Genomic DNA, 20,606 nt, shown 5'->3' on the forward strand with positions numbered 1-20,606 from the left:
GATGAATCCAAACCGTACGAGGTCTTTTGCGATGCCTCTCTCCAAGGTCTCGGCGCAGTGTTGATGCAAGAGAAGAAAGTTGTGGCTTATACCTCTCGCCAGTTGAAGCCCAACGAGAAAAATTACCCCACTCATGACCTTGAGTTGGCGGCAGTTGTGCATGCTCTTTTGACTTGGAGACATCTCTTATTGGGAAGAAAAGTGGACATCTTCACTGACCACAAGAGTCTCAAGTACATCTTCACTCAGCCTAATCTCAACCTCAGGCAGACTCGATGCGTCGAAATGATTCAAGAGTATAATCCGAGTATCGAGTATACTCTAGGCAAGGCCAATGTGATTGCTGACGTATTGAGCAGAAAAGCTTATTGCAACAGCCTGATTCTCAAGCCTTATCAACCCGAGCTTTGTGAAGCTTTCCGCAAACTTAATCTGCAAGTTGTTCCTCAAGATTTCCTCGCCAACCTTCAAGTCTCTCCTACCTTGGAAGACCAGATTCGCCAAGCTCAGCTTCTTGATGCTATGGTGAAAAAGGTGAAGACTGGGATTGCCAAGAGTCAACCCAAGTACAAGTGCTACCACCTTGATGACAAAGACACTCTCTTCTTCGAGGATCGTATTGTTGTGCCCAAAGGTGACCATTGTAAAGTGATCATGAACGAGGCTCACAATTCTTTCCTCTCCATCCACCCTGGGAGCACGAAGATGTATCAGGACCTCAAGCAGGCTTATTGGTGGACTCGAATGAAGCGCGAGATTGCTCAGTTCGTGAATGAATGTGATGTCTGCAGAAGAGTCACTACTAGAAAAAGGCCTACTAATGGCGCACCAGTTTTTCTTACTAATGGCGCATCACTGGTGCGCCATTACTAGCACGCCATTAGTAATTTTTACTAATGGCGCACCACTGGTGCGCCATTAGTATAGGCCACAGGTGCGCCATTAGTATACCAGATACTAATGGCGCACCGTGTGGTGCGCCATTAGTATACCATTCGGTGCTCCACTGGTATTCCCTCCAGGTGCGCCACTAATAACCTTATAGGTGCGCCACTAGTAATAAAGGAAGGTGCGCCACTAATAAGGGCTTAAATGCGCCACCACTAATGTATTTGGAAAACAAAAAAAATCTAAATTTACAGAAAAAAACCTATAAGGAAAAATAATTTAAAAACAAAAAATGAAATAGAATCATAATTTTTATTATAGTAAGAATATTACAATGTCTTTACAAGTTTCCAATAAAAGGAAAATTGCAAGGAAATAAAAAAAATCCTAAAGCTAATCTTCTAGTAATCTTTTCTTCTTTTTCTTCACTTTATCCCTGCAAAATGTAACAAAATAAACAGAAACACAAACAAACTATTTATAACATGTCAATACTGTCATTTTTTCAGACCAAGTAACTAACAACTTCAGTGAGACAGGCACAGTGCAGTGTGAATTTCAATTGGCTAAATCATATATAGAAATCAGTATCTTCTCTATGAACCTGAAACTGAGATGACTGGATTAATTTTGCACATTTGATTTATGAATTATTCTTCTTCGACAACCAACTAAACTTCGGATCACCTTCTAAGCCAACAGCCACAATGCAAATATCGACTATTTCCATTCAACTTCTTCACTTACTCATTATTATCTAATGAAACCATTCGTAACTAATGAAGCAGATTGGCTGAAGTTATTATCAAGTCCTAAGTCCTAATTGAAGCAGATCTGCTAGGGTTCTTCTCGCTAGCCCCTCATGGCCAACCGTTTCGGAACAGGCAGGCAGAGCTGCTTGGCCGGTGGCTAGGGAGTCGCTGGTGATGTTGGGCATCTCATACGAGCACCTGGCTATTTGAGGAAACCGAAATAGTAGCATAAAGAAGATTGATTCCGAGGAAATGATAGAACCTATTCTATCAAAGTGCTACTCCCCCCGTTCCATAATTCCAGTCGTGGTTTTTTAACTAAAACCATGAAGAGAACTATGGAATGGAGGGAGTAGAAAACAATTGCATGCTTAAAATTCTACCATACACAGCAGCAACAGACATTACACAAGCATTTATTTATTTATTGCATTTGGCACAAGTTAAAAATTCTCACAAGCAGAGGCGGTCCTATCAGACAAAAAGAACATGGACCGCTCATTACAAAGCACTTCTACTGCAGTATCATGGAGTAGGAAAAGGGGCTTAAGCAGCAAAGACGTATAATAAGAGAAAAAAACACTGTGGCGGCTGGAACTAGAAGAGCACCATCACAGGTTCGAAACATCACCATGGGGTCGATGGCCGGCATAGCCCATGGCAGGGCTCGATGGGCAGCATAATAACACAATAAAAGTTTGATGTATACTTATTCGTTTGAAAAGATGCAAGCTTATTTACACCCTAGGACTGTTGATTAGGGTCTGGATGGTATTTTTGTTCCTTGCATAAGTAAGAGAAGGACTAGCATCCATAGTAGAAAGAAAGGTAAACATACATAAAGGAAAGTTTTTATAGCGTCACGACCGAAAGAGGCTACGTGCGGCTGGGTGGAACGGACAAGGTTTCATGTATGCAATATATTATAGAAAAATAAGTGTTGACAGAAAATGAAAGATTTCCTGTCAAACAAACAGAGCTTCATTTTGTAACATTTCTGACCCACACGATAATTGTACAGCATAGTAGAGGAGACCACTGTACATACATGTGTTGAATGAAGCAGACTAAGAAATATTGGGTGGGTATAAAGAATACAATAGTACGGTGGCTGATGCAAACAAGTGCAGAGTTGCATCTATAGAATAGGTAACAAATTAAATAGCCCTGGTGCCAGCAGTAGAGTTCGTGTATCCAATCCATCCTTTGTTTAACAGCAGCTCCAACTCTTGTGTAACAAATTAAGTTTGGCATGGGCACACATAAAGCACTGATATTTTCACGGCTCAATGGCCGTGGGCTAAGGGAGCAGAGGAGGAGGTGCGGCTCACCTCACATGGCAGCGGAACCGAGGGATGAAGGTGCGGCGCACCGGAGCAGGCAGAGGTGCCTTGTGTTGGCCAAACTCGTGGCCAGCAGAAGAGAAGCGCTTCTCTTGCTCGACGGATGTTGGGTGTGTGTGAGGCGTGCTCCTGCCTGCCTGCCTGCGTGAGGAACGGGAGGACCATTAGATAAGAGAAGGGAAGGGAAGAAGAGCAGGTAGAGGATGGCAAGGGGAGAGGAGGGAATCAAAATCGAAGATGAGAAGATGACCTTGAGGAGGAGCAGGGGAAGAGCGGAGCAGCAGAAACATAGGCCTTCCTCTCCCGATGGTGAGGACCGAGGCGACCTCTGTCACGGCCCAGCCAGGTCGACGACTCTGGCGACCGTGGCTGCCAGATCCGGTGTCGCCATGGCCGGCCTCCTCCTGTGGTGCCTGCTAGGTCGCCATGGCCGCGGGCTCCTTGTCCGTGGCGGCTGGATCTAGGGCCTTGGGGTGGCGGGGAGCTCCTCCTCCTGCAGCTCGGCGGCCTCCACACCCCGGAGCAACGCCGTCGCCGGAGGACGTGGTCACCTGCTCTCCTTTGGATCCGGTGAGGAGGATTGGGGAAGGAGCTCACCACGGCTCCATGCCCTGGATCTGGTCTGAGGGAGGGGGAAGGGAGCTCGCCGTGGTCAGGAGGGAGAGGAAGAGGCGGGCGGCCGGGGCTTCCTGATCTAAATCAAAGTCGAGGGAGGTGGGTGGGAGAGAACGTGACAAGAGGGAGGGGATAAGGGGTGATAGCAATGGCGCACTGGTAGGGGTGCGCCATACGTATAGATAGCAATGGCGCATCTCTTACTGGTGCGCCATTACTAATTAAAACTAGTACTGGCGCACGGCGGAACAGTGCGCCATTAGTAGTTTTGCAAAAAAAAGATTAAAAAATATAATAAAAAAACAACATTAGTGGCGCACTTTTCGACAGGTGCGTCATTACTAGTTACAACTAGTAATGGCGCACTGTGTCTGGATGCGCCATTAGTATGTTTGGACAGGCGCACTAGTTCAAAAAAAATTTGATACTAATGGCGCACCCTGGGCCAGGTGTGCCATTAGTAGTTTCAACTTTAATGGCGTATCATAAGGTGGTGCGCCATTAGTATATACTAATGGCGCACCGCTTGTCTGGTGCGCCATTAGTGTCAATCCCATCTATAGCCCTTTTTCTAGTAGTGAGTGAAGGCAGAACACCAAAGGCCAGCTGGTCTCCTCCAACCTCTTGCCATTCCAGAATGGAAGTTTGACCACATTGAGATGGACTTCGTGACTGGGTTTCCAAAGTCCAAACGTGGCAATGATGCTATATTCGTTGTCATCGACAAACTCACTAAAGTGGCTCACTTTCTGCCTATCAAAGAGTCTATCACTGCAGCTCAATTGGTGGAACTCTATACCTCTCGAATTGTCTCTCTGCATGGTATTCCACAAGTGATCTCTTCAGACCGTGGTAGCATCTTTACCTCCAAGTTTTGGGATTCTTTTCAGAAGGCCATGGGCACCAACATCCGCTTCAGCACAGCTTTCCATCCTCAATCTAGCGGTCAAGTCGAGCGTGTCAACCAAATTCTTGAAGATATGCTCAGGGCTTGTGTGATCTCCTTCGGCATGAAGTGCGAGGATTGTCTTCCTTATGCTGAATTCTCCTACAACAACAGTTTTCAAGCAAGTTCGGGCAAGGCCCCATTCGAAATTCTGTATGGCAGGAAGTGCCGTACCCGTCTCAACTGGTCTGAAACCGGTGAACGTCAACTTCTGGGAAATGACTTAATCACAAAGGCAGAGGAAATGTGCAAAGTCATTCGAGATAACCTCAAAGCAGCCCAATCCCGCCAGAAGAGCTACTATGATAGTAAGCACCATGATTTGGCTTTTGAGATCGGAGATCATGTTTACCTCCGTGTCTCTCTAATGAAAGGTACTCGCCGCTTCGGTATCAAAGGGAAGCTTGCCCCTAGATACGTGGGACCTTTCAAGATCGTCAGCAAGAGAGGCGATCTCGCCTATCAACTCGAGCTTCCTTCAAACTTTGCAAATGTGCATGACGTGTTCCATGTCTCTCAGCTTCGAAAGTGCTTCAAGACTCCTGACCGCACCGTCAACTTCGAGGACACTGAGCTCCAAGAAGATCTCTCTTATCATGAGCACCCCGTTGCTATTCTTGAAGAGACTGAATGCAAGACTCGCAACAAGTCAATCAAATTCCTCAAAGTCAAGTGGTCACACCATTCCGACCGTGAAGCCACCTGGGAACGCGAGGATCACCTCCGTTCTGAGTACCCGACGTTCTTTCAGTCTTAGATCTCGGGACGAGATCCTCTCGTAGTGGTGGAGTGTTGTAACACCATGGATATGATTTACCCAATATGTACTCCAACTCTTGTCATTTCCGGCCTTAAGTTATTTTATTTTCTCGGGTTCGGGTTCTTGTCTCCATGTGTTATTGTCGTTGTCATGCATCTCATATCATGTCATCATGTGCATTGCATTTGCACACGTGTTCGTCTCATGCATCCGAGCTTTTTCCCCGTTGTCCGTTTTGCATTCCGGCGCTCCGTTCTCCTCCGGTGGTCATTTCTACCTTTCTTTCGTGTGTGGGGATTAAACATTTCCGGATTGGACCGAGACTTGCCAAGTGTCCTTGATTTACTAACGGTAGACCGCCTGTCAAGTTTCGTACCATTTGGACTTCGTTTGATGCTCCAACGGTTAACCGAGGGACCGAAAAGGCCTCGTGTGTGTTGCAGCCCAACACCCCTCCAATTTGGGCCAAAACCCACCAAAACCCTCTCCATCATCTAGAGAGTTCGATCACGATCGCGTGACCGAAAACCGCACCTCATTTGGACTCTCCTAGCTCCCTCTATGCCTATAAATACACCCCCTCCGAAATTCCCATTTTCCCCTTCCCCGAAACCCTAGATCCACCTTGCATCCACCGCTGCCGGACAAAATCACCGCCGACGGACGTGTCCGGTCTGCCCGCCGCCGCCACGTGGTGCTCTCCGGTTTGTCCGCCGCCCGCGCCCACTTTACCGGCCCGTAGGGCCCGCGGGAGGCCCTCCCGGCCCGATGATGCGCCGCCCGCACCCGCCTTCGGCTCCGCCGCCTGACGCCGTCCTCCGCCGCCGCCGACTCGTCGCCGGCCAGCGGAAGCTCCGCCGTGGCAAGCTCTTCGTTGCCACATCGCCACCTCGCCGCCCCTGCCTCGCCTCCGCCGCACCTCCGCCGCCTCTCCCCGCCGTCGCCGGCGGCCCCTCCGGCCGGATCCGGGCAGGGACCGGCCCAATCCGGCCATCCCTCGCCGACCCCGGCCACCACCTTCCTCGTCGGAGTGCGTGCGCCGCCGCCTCGGTTCGCGGACCCAGCGAACCCTAGATCTCAGATCCTTATATCCCAGCGAACCCTCTCCTTTATTTTTTTCGCTATGTTCATCATGTTGTATCTCCTCATCCGTAACTCCGTTTTGGGCATATAGCATATCAAAATGTTCGTCTCAGAGAGCACATCATTTCATCTCATTGCATCATTTTCATTTGAGTTCATCTTGATGCCCGAAATGTTGTTGGAAGAATGCTATTTGAGACAATTGTCAGATCTGCTGCTCCAATTAGACATTTGTCATTTTTGCCATGATTAGTGTGTGCATGAAATGCCCCTGAGCTGTACATGTGTTTTGTTATATGTTTTGCCATATATCCAGAGGTGCAACCCATGTATTGTTTTGATGTGTGTGGTGACTAGCACAAGCTTGCAAAGTGGTGCGTTCATTAATACTGATTTCAGGGACTTAGCATTTCCACTAAGTCCTTGATCTGTTTATCTCAATATGCCATATGTTCATGTTGTTTCCTAGTGATCCGTGCCTCTTTTGAGGATGATCAGTAAGGATGTTTTGTTAATCTTGTAGTGCTCTATCCATCCATGTCTTTGTTTGCAACTATGGAGCACCCTAGCTTGAGTCAATTGAGCTCTACTTTTGCTATTTCATGAATCTGGGCAGATTGTCTGCTTGTTAGCGATTTTGCCGAGGATGTTGTAATTGATCCGTGCATGCTATATTATTGTTCTTGCCATGTCTAGCTTGTATAATGTGTATTCTTGATGGGTGTATGCTTAGATTGTCATGACTTGCTCTGTAGTGAGTGCATCGAGCTCGTAAACATGCCTACTTGATATCTGTTTTTGCATGCTCTAGTTTTTCACTAAGTCTGAGAACTGATTATGTTTTTGCCATGTTCACATGCTTGCAATTATATTTTCTGATCCCTTTTGGCTCAAGGTCACTAAGGGACTTTTGTTAAGCTCTTTGAGTAGCTCCATGCCATGCTTTACTTTGCCATGTTCAGGTCCTGTAGAATATAGTTTTCATGCTCCAAAGTGTGCTATCTGATCTGAAATTCCAGACAAGTGTTAATTTCACTAAGTCTGAAATCTGTTTGCCAAATGCATTTTTGCCATGCTTATTTGAACCTGTTAATGGATGAATTGGCCGTAGCTCAGTGTTCATATTTTGTTAAGCATCATGTATGGATCCCTACCATGTATTTTGTTGCCATGTTTGAGTGCTGTAGCATGTTCATCTTGTTGCATTTAGATGGCTACTTGCTGTATATCGCAGACCGGTGCCATATTTGAATTGCTTGCCATTTCCAAACCGTAACTCCGATTCCGGCGTTCTTTATATCGTTTTCAAGCGATTTCATCTCACCTTTCCAGTGGAACACTTGGATTTCCAAGTTGAGGCCAGGTTCATTCATTCCTTGTTAAGTCTTGCATATGCATCACATATCGCATCCCGCATAGCATACCATGTTTGCATCATGTTGTTTGAGCTTTGCACGTGGTTGATTGTGTCCTTGTTGCTTGTTTGTCTTGTTTGGGTAGAGCCAGGAGACGAGTTCGCTAACGAGGAGCCCATTGAGTTTGCTTTCGAGGATCCAGTCAACTCTGACAACTTTGTAGGCAAGATGATCATACCCTCGAAATCACTACTATCTTTGCTTTGCTAGATGCTCGCTCTTTTGCTATGCCTATGCTATGATGCCTACCACTTGCTTATCATGCCTCCCTATTTGCCATGTCAAACCTCTAACCCACCATGTCCTAGCAAACCGTTGATTGGCTATGTTACCGCTTTGCTCAGCCCCTCTTATAGCGTTGCTAGTTGCAGGTGAAGATTGGAGACCGTTCCTTGTTGGAACACTATTTACTTGTCGGGATATCATTATATTATCTTGTTATCTTAATGCATCTATATACTCGGTAAAGGGTGGAAGGTTCGGCCTCTCGCCTAGCATTTTGTTCCACTCTTGCCGTCCTAGTTTCCGTCATATCGGTGTTATGTTCCCGGATTTTGCGTTCCTTGCGCGGTTGGGTGATAATGGGAAACCCTTGATAGTTTGCCTTGATTAAAGCTTTTCCAGCAATGCCCAACCTTGGTTTTACCATTTTCCACCTAGCCTCTTTTTCTCTTGGGTTTCCGGAGCACGAGGGTCATCTTATTTTAACCCCCCCCCCCGGGCCAGTGCTCCTCTGAGTGTTGGTCCAACCAGGCGATGTCCGGGGCTACCTGGGGCAACTCTGGGCTGGCCTACCCGACGTCTGGCTCATTTGAGTGTGCCCTGAGAACGAGATATGTGCAGCTCCTATCGGGATTTGTCGGCACATTCGGGCGGTGTTGCTGGATTTGTTTTAACTTGTCGAAGTGTCTTGTAGAACCGGGATACCGAGTCTGATCGGAATGTCTCGGGAGAAGGTCTATTCCTTCGTTGACCGTGAGAGCTTGTCATGGGCTAAGTTGGGACTCCCCTGCAGGGATTTGAACTTTCGAAAGCCGTGCCCACGGTTATGGGCAGATGGGAATTTGTTAATGTCCGGTTGTAGATAACTTGAACCTTAACTTAATTAAAATGAATCTACTGTGTGAGTTACGTGATGGTCTCTTCTCGGCGGGAGTCCGGGAAGTGAACACGGTGTTGGAGTAATGCTTGTCGCAGGTTGTCCTCTAGTTATTCGTTCGCTCTTTGCCTTCTCTTCTCGCTCTCTTTGCGAACAGGTTAGCCACCATATATGCTAGTCGCTTGCTGCAGCTCCACATATTTACCTTGTCTTACCTATAAGCTTAAATAGTCTTGATCGCGAGGGTGCAAGATTGCTGAGTCCCTGTGGCTCACAGATTACTTCCAACCCAGATGCAGGGCCTGATGACTCTGTTCCAGATGATGCGCTTGAGCTCAAGTGGGAGTTCGACGAGGACTCACGCCGTTACTATGTGTCTTTCCCTGATGATCAGTAGTGGTGCCTAGTTTGGGCGATCGGGACCGTGTCGTATGTTGGGTTTATCTTTTATTTTGGCACCGTAGTCAGGCCATGAGTGTTTGGTTGATGTAATGATATTTATGTACTTTGATTGGCGTGGCGAGTGTAAGCCAACTATGTATCTCCCCTTTTATTATCTATATATTACATGGGATGTTGTGAAGATTGCCTAACTTGCGACATTGCTTTCAATGCGGTTATGCCTCTAAGTCGTGCCTCGACACGTAGGAGATATAGCCGCATCGAGGGCGTTACAGCTGCCCTGGTTATCACTCAACAAGAATGACCATCCAAGGACAGCAACAAGCATCACAGGATCAAAAAGGATTCTAGAGACAAGAGGGAGGATCCAACTTGATACCCACAGGTGCCTCGATTGCTCAAAGGCACACTACTTTCAGCCAAGGTAATCATCATCGCCCATTTTGTTGCCATTGGAATTTTATTCGACGGCTCATAACGATCTGGTAAATATCTGACGCCTCACATGAGCCGAGCCCGAGATCCGACGCCCGAAAACACATCAGGAAAATGATCAGACGACCAGAGTGCTCTAATCGCGGAGAACGCTCAGGTTTCGATCTGTTTCATGTTTCTAGAAGAAAGGTTTCAGGGTTCATTGCATAGTGGGCTCAGATTCGCCTTTCCTCGATCATATAACCTACCCCCGTCATCTCTTATCACCAGATCAATCTGTTCATACAGTATAGCTGCCCTGGTTATCACTCAACAAGAATGACCATCCAAGGACAACAACAAGCATCACAGGATCAAAAAGGATTCTTGAGACAAGAGGGAGGATCCAACTTGATACCCACAGGTGCCTCGATTGCTCAAAGGCACACTAATTTCAGCCATGGTAATCATCATCGCCCTAGCACGAACACCACTTGAGCATAAATAAGCAACACCTTTAAAAACAAAAAAAATGGTTTAGGGTCCATTGCATAGTGGGCTCAGATTCACCTTTCCTCGATCATATAACCTACCCACGTCATCTCTTATCACCAGATCAATCTGTTTATATAGTGGAGCTGCCCTAGTTATCACTCAACAAGAATGACCATCCAAGGACAACAACAAGTATCACAGGATCAAAAAGGATTCTAGAGACAAGAGGGAGGATCCAACTTGATACCCACAGGTGCCTCGACTACTCAAAGGAACACTTATTTTAGCCACGATTAATCATTATCGCCCTAGCACGAACGCCACTGATCAATCTAGCAAATCCAGGAGCATAGCTATAGGACCAGGGCATCCACATGTAAACTAGAGCATCAAATGAGCTCCTATGATAGCAACTAAACATGAAAAGCAGCCTGCAAACCCTAAGATAGCATGGATCCACAACTACAGAGCTCAGGTAGGAACCGATGCATGAGTAGGGCATAGAGCATCAACCAGACGAGCACCACATCAATATTGCCATGACCATGTCCCATACAGTAGCCGAAGCAGAGGAGCAGAAGGAAGATGGAGCTCACCGAGGGAGGTTATAGCCAAGGCAATACTCAGTGCGCGCCGGGGTTGCGCCTGAATGCCGTCCAACCGGCGAGGAACCGCGTCGGAGTTGCGCCTTGCACCGTCCCGCCGACGAGCACGAACGCATCAAACAACCAAGTGACTCTGTGCACGGAATACATGTCAAACAATATAAACAATCAGATATGCCATCACAACAGGCGAATAAACATCTAGTAAAACAGAACAATGTAAGATCCACACTCACCTAAGATGAACCGGGGCATGCCTATATGTGCTCCATTCAAATGCTTAACGCTACACAGATCAGATGGAAAGGAACAAATCAGGTAGAAATCAACTCACCCACATCACCAATAAAACAAACAAAAGATATTTTCCCCCGATAACACGAACCTGCAGCCACAGCGCAAAAAGCCTCCTGGAAGTTGAATTTGGCATCGACCTGGACTGCGAGCTATGAGAAGGGCTGCTCGGAGATCACGTCTCCTCAACGACATATGCCATCTTAGGGAGTCTAAACACCTCTCTCCAGGTCATAGCTGACACCACTACAAACAAAAGGGAAAGGTTTCGATGAGTACAAGTAAAGGAAGAAAAGGCCAACAACAATTAAGTAAGTGAATAGTTGCCATACTTTGAGGATACTCTTATCAGAAAAAATGAAGCTAAATATGTAAATAAAAGTTTCAGACCTATCCTCTGTGCAATTATCAGAGTTGTTATTTTTAGTAAGCACAGTATCATTGGTCTCAAATTTGCATATCTGCTTTTGCAGCTGTATCGACCATAAAACAACGATCCAAAAATTTACCATTAAAGACATTCCACATCACACGTCCATAAATCATGAATCGCACAAAAGAACGAAAAAGACGGGAGGGAGGTGGTATACCTGAATTGGAAAGGTTTCCGGCAAGGAAGTACAACTCTGTACAACGACAGCTACACCATTGGGATAGCCGTGCTGCACACAAAACAGGCTCATGTCACAGAATTGAGCGCCATGGAGAGGAGAGGTGGCCAGTAGTACGACAATGAGAGAACACCTACAACAATCGGCGAGTGAGCATAGGCCTAAAATTCATCTAGTTGCATTCTGCAAGACCTAGGTTGTTATTTGAAACTCATAAAGTGATAGGCCTGACAAATAGATGATCTATGAAGAGCAAGAGCGTGTAGAAAGCATCTGATCTATACATATAGGAAAAAGCACCTACAAACCGGCGCCATGTCAAATTTTAAACTTGTTCAGAATAAGAATTCATGTGCCTAACAAAAAGATGCCATCCCATAGCAAAGCTTTTCTCTTCTCCTCTCTGTTACCTTTAGTAGTTGCATTAGCTTCTCATATAATTATTTCTACTATATGAAGAGAAGCACTATTTTAATAGATATGTTTGACAGAATTGGCAATAATTCTTTCAACTCAAGACATAAAATAGACAAGCCTTCCAGTATGGGGACTGGTATTTCCTAGCTGCAAGTATTTAGAACCATTGACAGAACTGCTAGTCTATTTAGTCACAGAAATCAGCACATATGTAAACAACATATCTAGATTTAGGAACACTACAAACACACGATGCATAGACCGATAATATCTAACAATCTGTAAATCATACTTGCTATGGTGTTATCTTTAAGAGATGCATGTGATCTGATTGAGAAAAACACCTTGTGTGGCCATTCTGCTTGTGTGACCACCCATGCTCCTCACTAATGCAAACATCAATTAAACCATAATTGCAATTCAATATTTGGAAACTCAGATCATCACACCCTTGCCTCGGTTATTGTTGAATCATAGGAGCACAGTACAAAGAAACAATAAATAAAACAAGCAAAGGAACAAAATAACCAACATTCCATGCACAAAGGTGAAAGGACCAACAATCATAGCCCTACAAAGATCCAGACAAGGAACAAAAGGCATATATCTAGGCTCCACTAAAAACAAGTAGTGAAGGAAGGAAACGACAAACATCCAATGCACAAAGACAAAAATACTTTTGGCCTTTAACAGAAAGGACATGATCTACAAGCAGAACAGAGCGAGGCAAAAAATGCATACTGCCATATAATCCTACACCTAGGTCTGGAAAGAATAGGAGGGGAAAGGAGGAGAAGAGGGGTTGACCCACAGATCCGTGAACGAAGATGGACGAGGCTGCTAATAGATGATGTGCACGCACAAATCGAAGGAGTCACTGACCAGGGGATTGACCAGAAGGCCATGAACCGTGGACCAATCTGGATGAAAAAAAGATGAAAAAAATAAAGATTAGCAGCAGCCAATAACCAAAGCGGAACAGAATAGTGACATACCTACGGATCGACGAGTGCAACAGAGGTGGAGCACCATGGTGCGGTGTGCTTGCGGCCCGAGCTATGGCGCAGCCGCGGCACCGAGTGGCTGTGGCAGCCTGTGCTCGGAAAGCAGAGCAACAGACGAGGACCGAGGAGGAGGGGCACCCCTGGCACGAGCAAGGGACCGCGCTGCTCGGATCGAGCACTGGCGCATCTCTACAGCTCGAGGCCGGCGACAGGAAGTGCGAGAGGAGATGGGGCGGCGATGGCATGAGAGAGGCAGCAGGGAAACGAGCGCAGGAGAGGAGGGGCTAGGAGATCGAGCACGGGATCGAGTGGACGGCAGGAATCCACCGCCGCCACGGACGCCATCGCCGGCGCCGCTGATCCGTCGCCGGCGCCGCTGATCCGCCGCCCTCCCCCGTGGCCGCTGCCGCCGTCGCCGTGGTTGGTGGGAGCCGCTTAGGCGTGCGGGGCCACGCGGTGGCGTGTTGGGAAAGGAAGAACGCGAGCGCGGGAGTCGCCGTCGCCGTCGCCGGATGAGGAGCGAGCGAGGGAGGAGGGAGGCGGCTGCGTGGGAGGGAGGGAGGGAGGCGGCTGCAGGAGCAAGCAAGGGAGGAGGCGGCTAGGTCTCCGCCAGAGCGCCCCCCTTTTATACCCCCCCTAGGCGAAATGACCGAAATGCCCCGGTGGGGGCACGATATTTACATTTTGTTGCCATTACTATTCATTTCAGCAGTGTCAATCCCAGATCCAACGGCCCAGACTTCTCCAGATCTCGATCGGACGGACGAGAACACATCAAGAGAAACGATCCAACGGCCGAGAATCACTGAACTCTGTGAAGCCTTGTAGGAACATCCTTCTTTTATCTCTTGATTTAGGCCTCCTTTGGTTTGTAGGAATTTCATAGAAATTCTATAGGATAGGATTTGCAAAGGAAAAATTCCTTTGAAGCACTTTGGTTTGTAGGAATGAATTTCTATTCCCTTGTAGGATAGGAATAAATCCTTCACATTTTGGTTGAAAAAAAACATTAACCTAGACTTAATGGAAAAATTCCTATCCTATGCATCAAATGGCATCTCTTTCTCTATAGGAATTAAGATGCATGTCATCTCACTTCCTATGATTTTTCTATTCATATAAAATTCCTAGTAAACACATGGAAACTCGGCAGTGCTACCATGCCTTTTCCAATTCCAAACGAACAAGAAAAATATCTACGAAGCTCACCTTTCTCCTGTGTGATGATGGACGCCGGGTCAGAGGCGCGATGCCCGTTTGACTCACCAGCGCAGCGCTCGTCGGGACTCCCCCACCCCCACCCCCAGCCACGCCTCCTCGCCCCCACATCCACCACGCTGACCAACCGGGCCCACCTATAAGCGGACCCCACCAGCCAGTACGTCAGGTCACCCATCTCGGTAGGCGACGAGACGAGAAGAGACCGCTCCTCTCTCCTCGAGACCAGGGATGGAACGGACGGCCCGGCGCGGCGGGGCACCGACGGGTGGGCCCGCGACGCCGCACGCCCCGGAAGGGACACGCGCGGGGCCACAGGCGCAGCGGGCGCAGGAGATCCGCCCCCATCGGAGCGAGCGAAAGGGGAGCGAGCGTGGAGTGGGATGGCAGACCCGAGAGAAGAGAAGACGCTCGGCTCGGCGCACGCAGTCACACACTAGCAGTAGCAGACAGGGGCAGTGGAAAGAGAGGAGTGAGAAGCAGAAGAACAAGAACAGCAAGGAAGGCCCGGAGGAGAGAGATAGAGGGTGAAAGGAAGAAGAGGTAAGAGATTTTTCCTCCCTGCCCTGCTGCAATGGCGTGCCTTCGATCCGCTCTCCCAGAAACCACTGCATGTTCTTGGATATAGCATCTGTTTGTTCCGTGAGGAAAGAGGGGGGAGAAGAAGAAGAAGAAGAAGAAGAAGAGATTTGTTTCTCTTGATGATTCGGTGAATGTAGGAGTAAGATGGGGGGAGAGAGGCCGAGGGACCGTTTCCTCCATGGTTTGTCGAGCAGGAGCAGCTATTAGTGCCCAAGTTCAAGAAAAGCTCCTGCTTTTTTCACCATCCCTACTTTGCAGCTTGTTTACATTTTATTAGATGCTTTGATATCTTTCATGTGTTCTTCTTTGGAGCAAGTTCTTCTCCTTTCTGAATCTCTTGAGCCCCAACCTTTCCTTGTTCTTGCTGGGTAGTACAAACCCACGAATAAATGGCCCTCCCAGTACTGTTACTCCTTGTGTACAATGTACAACATCCGTGCCCTAATCCGCTATTAATCCACTGCGAGTTTCTACCACTACTACAAATCCGCACAGTGCTTCAATGCCAATCATCCTTTTCAGCAAATGCTTATCCTCCTACCCCCTCCTGCACCTGTTCTTCCCCATCAATGCATTCCTCCACTCCACTCAACCTGCAGCAGCAGGATCTACTACTAGCCTACGCCCATTGGGGACAGATTCATAATAATAACGGCCTCATTACCACCATTCTCTGTAACTGTGCAAGTTACCGCAGCCTCTCCCCCTCTGAAATTTTTCACCACCATTTCTTTACTCCCTTCCATGAAAGGCAGGCAGGCAGGCAGGCTGGCTCACATTATTGTTCCCCACCCTGGAAAGCAGGAAAGGATGCCCATTCCAGCCCTTGGGTGCTCACTGTGCCGGTTGCATGAATCAAGGGTGGTTTGCCATGTCTGCAATATTTTAGGTTTTGTAGTGGGAGTAGGTTTGCGGCTGTTTGCTGGATTCCTTCAACCTGACGGCTCCTTGGATTGGGCCAACCTCAGTCCTTGTGTGCAGTGCAGCCTGGTGCACTGTTTGTTACCTCTGCCTGAGGCTATAGGGCGTGTGAGGCTGCACATTTTTAATTTAGATGTAAAGAGGAATGAATAGCACCACTTCTTCTTCAGCTTTCATGAACTGTAACTATGTCAGGTTAATTAGTCCCTATGTCATTTTTCTTGGCATTTTAACTTTGATGTGGGTTTTTGAACTTTGCACTGCTAGTAATCTGCATCCTGTGATTTCTTATGACCTTACACTGTAGTTACTTCAAGCTAATTAGCAATCATGTGTTTACTTTCTGTAGTGATTCTTGCAGAAGTTGAGTGAGTGCGCAAGGATCTGGTGAGGGATCTCATCATGCAGAACTCAAAAACCAGGTAGCTTCCATGTGTTTCTTCCTTCCTTCCTTCCTTCCTTTTGTGCATGTGTTTGTTTGCCAAGCGCATCTGTAGTCCTTTCTACACACGCATGTGCGTCTCTGAGCCAGTGTCCACCACCTCGGTGGACAGCAGTACCCAAATGATGGCAATATCGTTTGTAGTATTAAATGTGTGTAATGTACTGGGACCAGTGCAGGTCAAAATAGCCATTTACTTCTGCATAGTGAAATACTAATATTTACAGATCTTGTGTTGACTAGGCCTTTTCTTTCTTTATCTTTTTCAAGCCACTAAGATGGTTGTACGATTTGTAGTATCTTATCTCTGTCAAGCCAATAAGATAGTTGTATGATAGTAGCATATTAACAGCACTGTAGAAATAGACCTTTTTTCTATTGCAAGTGAATGTTGTCAATTTGGTTTGAAATAAATAACCAAACTGGAACGCAAAGCTGCTGAGCATATATACTAGCAATTAATATTATGCTCTGTTCATCTTTCTTGTACAGATACTAGCATTAGATATGTACTTTATACTAAGTTTTTTTTTGTCGTTCTGTGTTCAGTAGGAATGGCTCTTCAGATGCTCCGCAGAGGACGTCTCCAGCAACTCCGCGGTCGTCTCGTGTGGCTAAAACTGGAGGGAATGAAACTGACTCCGCAGGGATCACACCGACAAGAACACCTACAGAGAGGAGCCCAAAGGTCATTGAGCGCCGTTCACCACGGAGCCCAGTTACGGAGGTAGAAAGTTACTTGTTTGGCAGTCGTTGCGTTGCTGATTGCCCTCAGTGGATTTAAATTTGCTGCTTTCTGTTCAGTTCAAAAACAGTCGACATTCCAAAGTACCCCTTTCAATGTATTTTACAAGAACTGAACTTCCATTTCTCAAAAAGCCATGTACATTCCAACACACCCTCAAGTAGCTATCCTGGAAGTAGTATGATGATAGGCTTTAGCATCTATAATCAGTTCAGCACTGGAAAACGCAGAATCTTTTGCAGCAAGTTTCATTTATATTGCTTAATTAATACCTCTGCATTCATTTTTCAGAAGAAGCGCCCAAGTAGGCTAACTGAGCTGGAGTCTAAGGTCAACCAGCTCCAAGATGAGCTGAAGAAGACCAAGGAACAGCTGAGCGCATCAGAGGCACGAAGGCGCCAAGCACAGCAGGAGGCCGATGAAGCAAAGAAGCAGGGGCAGGATGCATCGTCGAAGCTGGAGGAGTCGCAGTGCCAGCTTGTCGAGCTCTCAGCAGCAGAGGAATCCCGTCTCCAGGAGCTGCGCAAGATCCAGCAGGAGCGTGACCGCACCTGGCAGGCCGAGCTTGAGGCATTGCAGAAACAGCAGTCGGTGGATGCCGCTGCACTCAGCTCGGCCTTGTCTGAGATCCAGAGGCTGAAGTTGCAGCTGGAGGCGACGGTGCAATCCGATACAGCCCGTGCCAAGCAATGTGAGCATGCGGACTCTGAGCTCGAGGGGCTGAAGCAGGAGATGGAGCTCAGGCTTGCAACGATTGAAGCCCTGAAAGTAAATGTCAGTGAAAGTGACAAGGCTGCAGCTGATGCGAATGCCATGGCAACTGAGGCCAAGCTGCAGCTTGAGACCGCAAAGGCCACCATTGACACACTCCTAGCTGAGGGTGTCCGGTTGCAGGAATGCCTGAGGTCAAAGGACATAGAACTCAGTGAGTCTAAAGCTCGGGTAGCATCGCTTGAGGAAGATCTGAAGAAAGCGCAGGCTGCAGGTAATGAAATTCTGAATGAGGCACAGGCAGGCAATGCCAATGGTGGCTTTGGCAGTCCATTGACTGAAGTTCTGAAAAAGAGCGTGCATCCCACCAGTGACGTCAATGGAAGCTGTGGAAGTCCTGACCCAGAGATTGAGCACTTGCGGATGGCGCTTGAGGTGGCTGAGATGAGGTACCAGGAGGAGCAAACTCGGATGACCTTCGAGACAAAGACCGTCTATGAGATGCTGGAGAATGTGAAGTCCGAGTGCACACGCCAAGTCTGTGATATTGAGCTCAAGCTGAAGAGCAAGAACGACGAGCTCATGTCAGCGCAGGCAGCACTGACAGCCAAGGCGCAGGAGGACCTTCACAGGTCAGACGGGCTGAGTGAAATGCAGCCGGAGCTGGAGGCGAAGCTGATGAAGTCGAGCACAGACATCGCGGAGCTCAAGGCGAACATGATGGACAAGGAGAACGCGCTGCAGAGCCTGGCGGAGGAGAACGAGACCCTCAAGTCGGAGGCGGGCAGGAAGGAGGCCGACGTGCAGCAGCGGTACGAGGCGGCGGTGGCGGAGCTGGAGCTGGCCAAGGCGGCGGAGCAGGACGTGCGGATGCGGCTCGGGTACGTGACGGAGGAGGCCGACAAGAGCAGCCGGCGCGCCGCCCGGGCCTCGGAGCAGCTGGACGCCGCGCAGGCGGCGAGCGCGGAGGCCGACGCGGAGCTGCGCCGGCTGCGCGTGCAGTCCGACCAGTGGCGCAAGGCCGCGGAGGCCGCTGCCGCCGCGCTCGCGGGCGGTGGTGGCAACAATGGCGGCCGGATGGTGGAGAGGACCGGGTCGCTGGACACGGAGTACAACGGGTCCATCGGCGGGAAGCTGATGGGGTCGCCGTTCTCGGACGATGAGTCCCCGAAGCGGCGCAACAGCGGCGTGCTGCGGAGGATGAGCGGGCTGTGGAAGAAGGGCCCCAAGTGAAGAAGCCCATGAGACCGTTCAACCGAGGTGAGGTAAGAGTAGCAGCAAGATGAGAACCAGGTTCAGCCAGAGCTGGTCAGTGATCAGAGTAGTGGTCTAGTAGAGGTTGCTGATGATGAGTGGTAGAAATCTGTAGCTGAGCTTCTAGGGTTACTAGGATGATGGATGGAATGGAATGGCATGGTAGATGGATATCTGTCCCTTCTTGTTTGCAGTTAGTTGATAGAGAGAGAACCTTCTGTGGATTGTGGTGTCATCAGATCCTGGAGCAGCCGCTTTTGTTTGGCTGCCTGCATGCCTATGTTTGTTACTGTATGTTGAAAGAGACCACCTTGATGTTTCATTATCCTGTACTCCCTCCGTCCGGAAATACTTGTCATTCAAATAGATGTATCTAGATGTATTTTAGTTTTAGATACATCCATTTTCATCCATTTTGATGACAAGTAATTCCGGACGGAGGGAGTACTTGCCATCTGAATGATTCCAGTTATGGCCTTCTATTTTATGCATAAATATCCATCTCGAGCCTGCAAAGATGCGAACTGCAAAATAAAGTCAGGTAGTCGCAGTAAGTAGCCCTTAAAACAGTCTCTAGTTTGAAAGTTCAGTGCTACGCAGAAGTCATGTGACGGAGGGGGTGTGAATGTTAGAGCTCGCTGCTATCATCTGATGCCAAAACTAACAGTCATGGATCAACCAATTCTGTCAAATGGCTACACGGTTGCTTCCCTCGAAGTCGGACCGCTCCTTTACCGATGCATTTTGACATCCCACATCACATCTTAGGCAGAACGCTTAGCCTAGTTCATCTTCATGCGCTCGAGCAATGAGCTATCTCGCATTCTCTAAAGGGTGGCTGCTTCTAGGCAAACCTTCTGGCTGGCTTTGCACCCACCACTTTTATCATAAGCGGTGAATTAGGGGCCTTAGCCGGTGACCCGGGTTGTTTCGTGTTTCCCCCTGACAATCGACGATGAAGGTTATCCCTGATCGTCTCGCTGGCCGACCTTGACGCCCCTAAGCATATCATATCATATCAGGTAGAATATGTACTAAATGTAAGACATAATCAGCGTGCATACAAGAATAGCATGCAATACACGCACTGTAATCACCCTTGTAGCCTTGTACACTTGGTTCTGTAGTCGTCTCTAACAAGAAACAAAGATAAGAGGAGAAGAAGCATGAGAGGCCAGAAATATAACAGTGATGGATTCCGATCGCACCGGCGACTTGTTCGGTTCCTCTCCGCTCCTCTAACTCCGCTCCCGGAGCAGACCAGACTTCAGCTCATTTTGACAGAGCTGGCAAAACCGAGCTTCACAACTCCGTGGAGTGGAGAGATTTCGAACAGGGCCTAGATTTTTTGAATGGAACATCTAAATGAATGCTGCGAAACCCGGGCAGATTAGATGAGTACTGTTAAAAGAGAAGGCCACGGCTGCCATGGGCGCCGCCGGCGGCTAGATCACAAATGGATATCGACACTGGCTCTGGCTGCCCTTCAAGTTTTTTCTTTTTGAGACAAGACTGCCCTTCAAGTGACCCAGTCTGGGCTGCCCTGCTCATCAGGAGAGGAGGAAAGTTGTAAGTGCCTTTGAAAACTGA

General features: G+C 48.0%; 1 protein-coding gene across 4 annotated transcripts; it reads left to right on the forward strand.

Annotated features, from left to right (window-relative positions):
• The first annotated feature begins 14,687 nt into the window (after positions 1-14,687).
• Positions 14,688-19,338, forward strand: LOC123188774 (interactor of constitutive active ROPs 2, chloroplastic). 4 transcript variants are annotated; one of them, XM_044601042.1, is made up of 4 exons: positions 14,688-14,904; positions 16,226-16,286; positions 16,859-17,033; positions 17,343-19,338. In XM_044601042.1, the coding sequence occupies exons 2-4, from the start codon at positions 16,267-16,269 to the stop codon at positions 18,993-18,995; spliced, it is 1,848 nt and encodes a 615-aa protein (XP_044456977.1). In that variant the 5' UTR covers positions 14,688-14,904; positions 16,226-16,266; the 3' UTR covers positions 18,996-19,338. The 4 variants fall into 4 exon arrangements, with proteins under 4 accessions (XP_044456977.1, XP_044456961.1, XP_044456970.1 ...); XM_044601026.1 differs by having other exon boundaries at positions 14,689-14,904; positions 16,856-17,033; XM_044601035.1 differs by having other exon boundaries at positions 14,734-14,904; positions 16,214-16,286.
• The last annotated feature ends 1,268 nt before the right edge of the window (positions 19,339-20,606 follow it).

Source organism: Triticum aestivum, chromosome 1A (genome assembly GCF_018294505.1).
Source record: "Triticum aestivum cultivar Chinese Spring chromosome 1A, IWGSC CS RefSeq v2.1, whole genome shotgun sequence".
Taxonomy (NCBI): domain Eukaryota; kingdom Viridiplantae; phylum Streptophyta; class Magnoliopsida; order Poales; family Poaceae; genus Triticum; species Triticum aestivum.

Bases quoted from the DNA above. Each gene is read 5' to 3' on its own strand.
- LOC123188774 (XM_044601026.1), top strand. From the start codon at position 16,267: ATGCAGAACTCAAAAACCAG. The intron at 16,287-16,855 runs GTAGCTTCCATG...TTCTGTGTTCAG, and splicing joins ATGCAGAACTCAAAAACCAG to TAGGAATGGCTCTTCAGATG. The intron at 17,034-17,342 runs GTAGAAAGTTAC...TTCATTTTTCAG, and splicing joins CACGGAGCCCAGTTACGGAG to AAGAAGCGCCCAAGTAGGCT.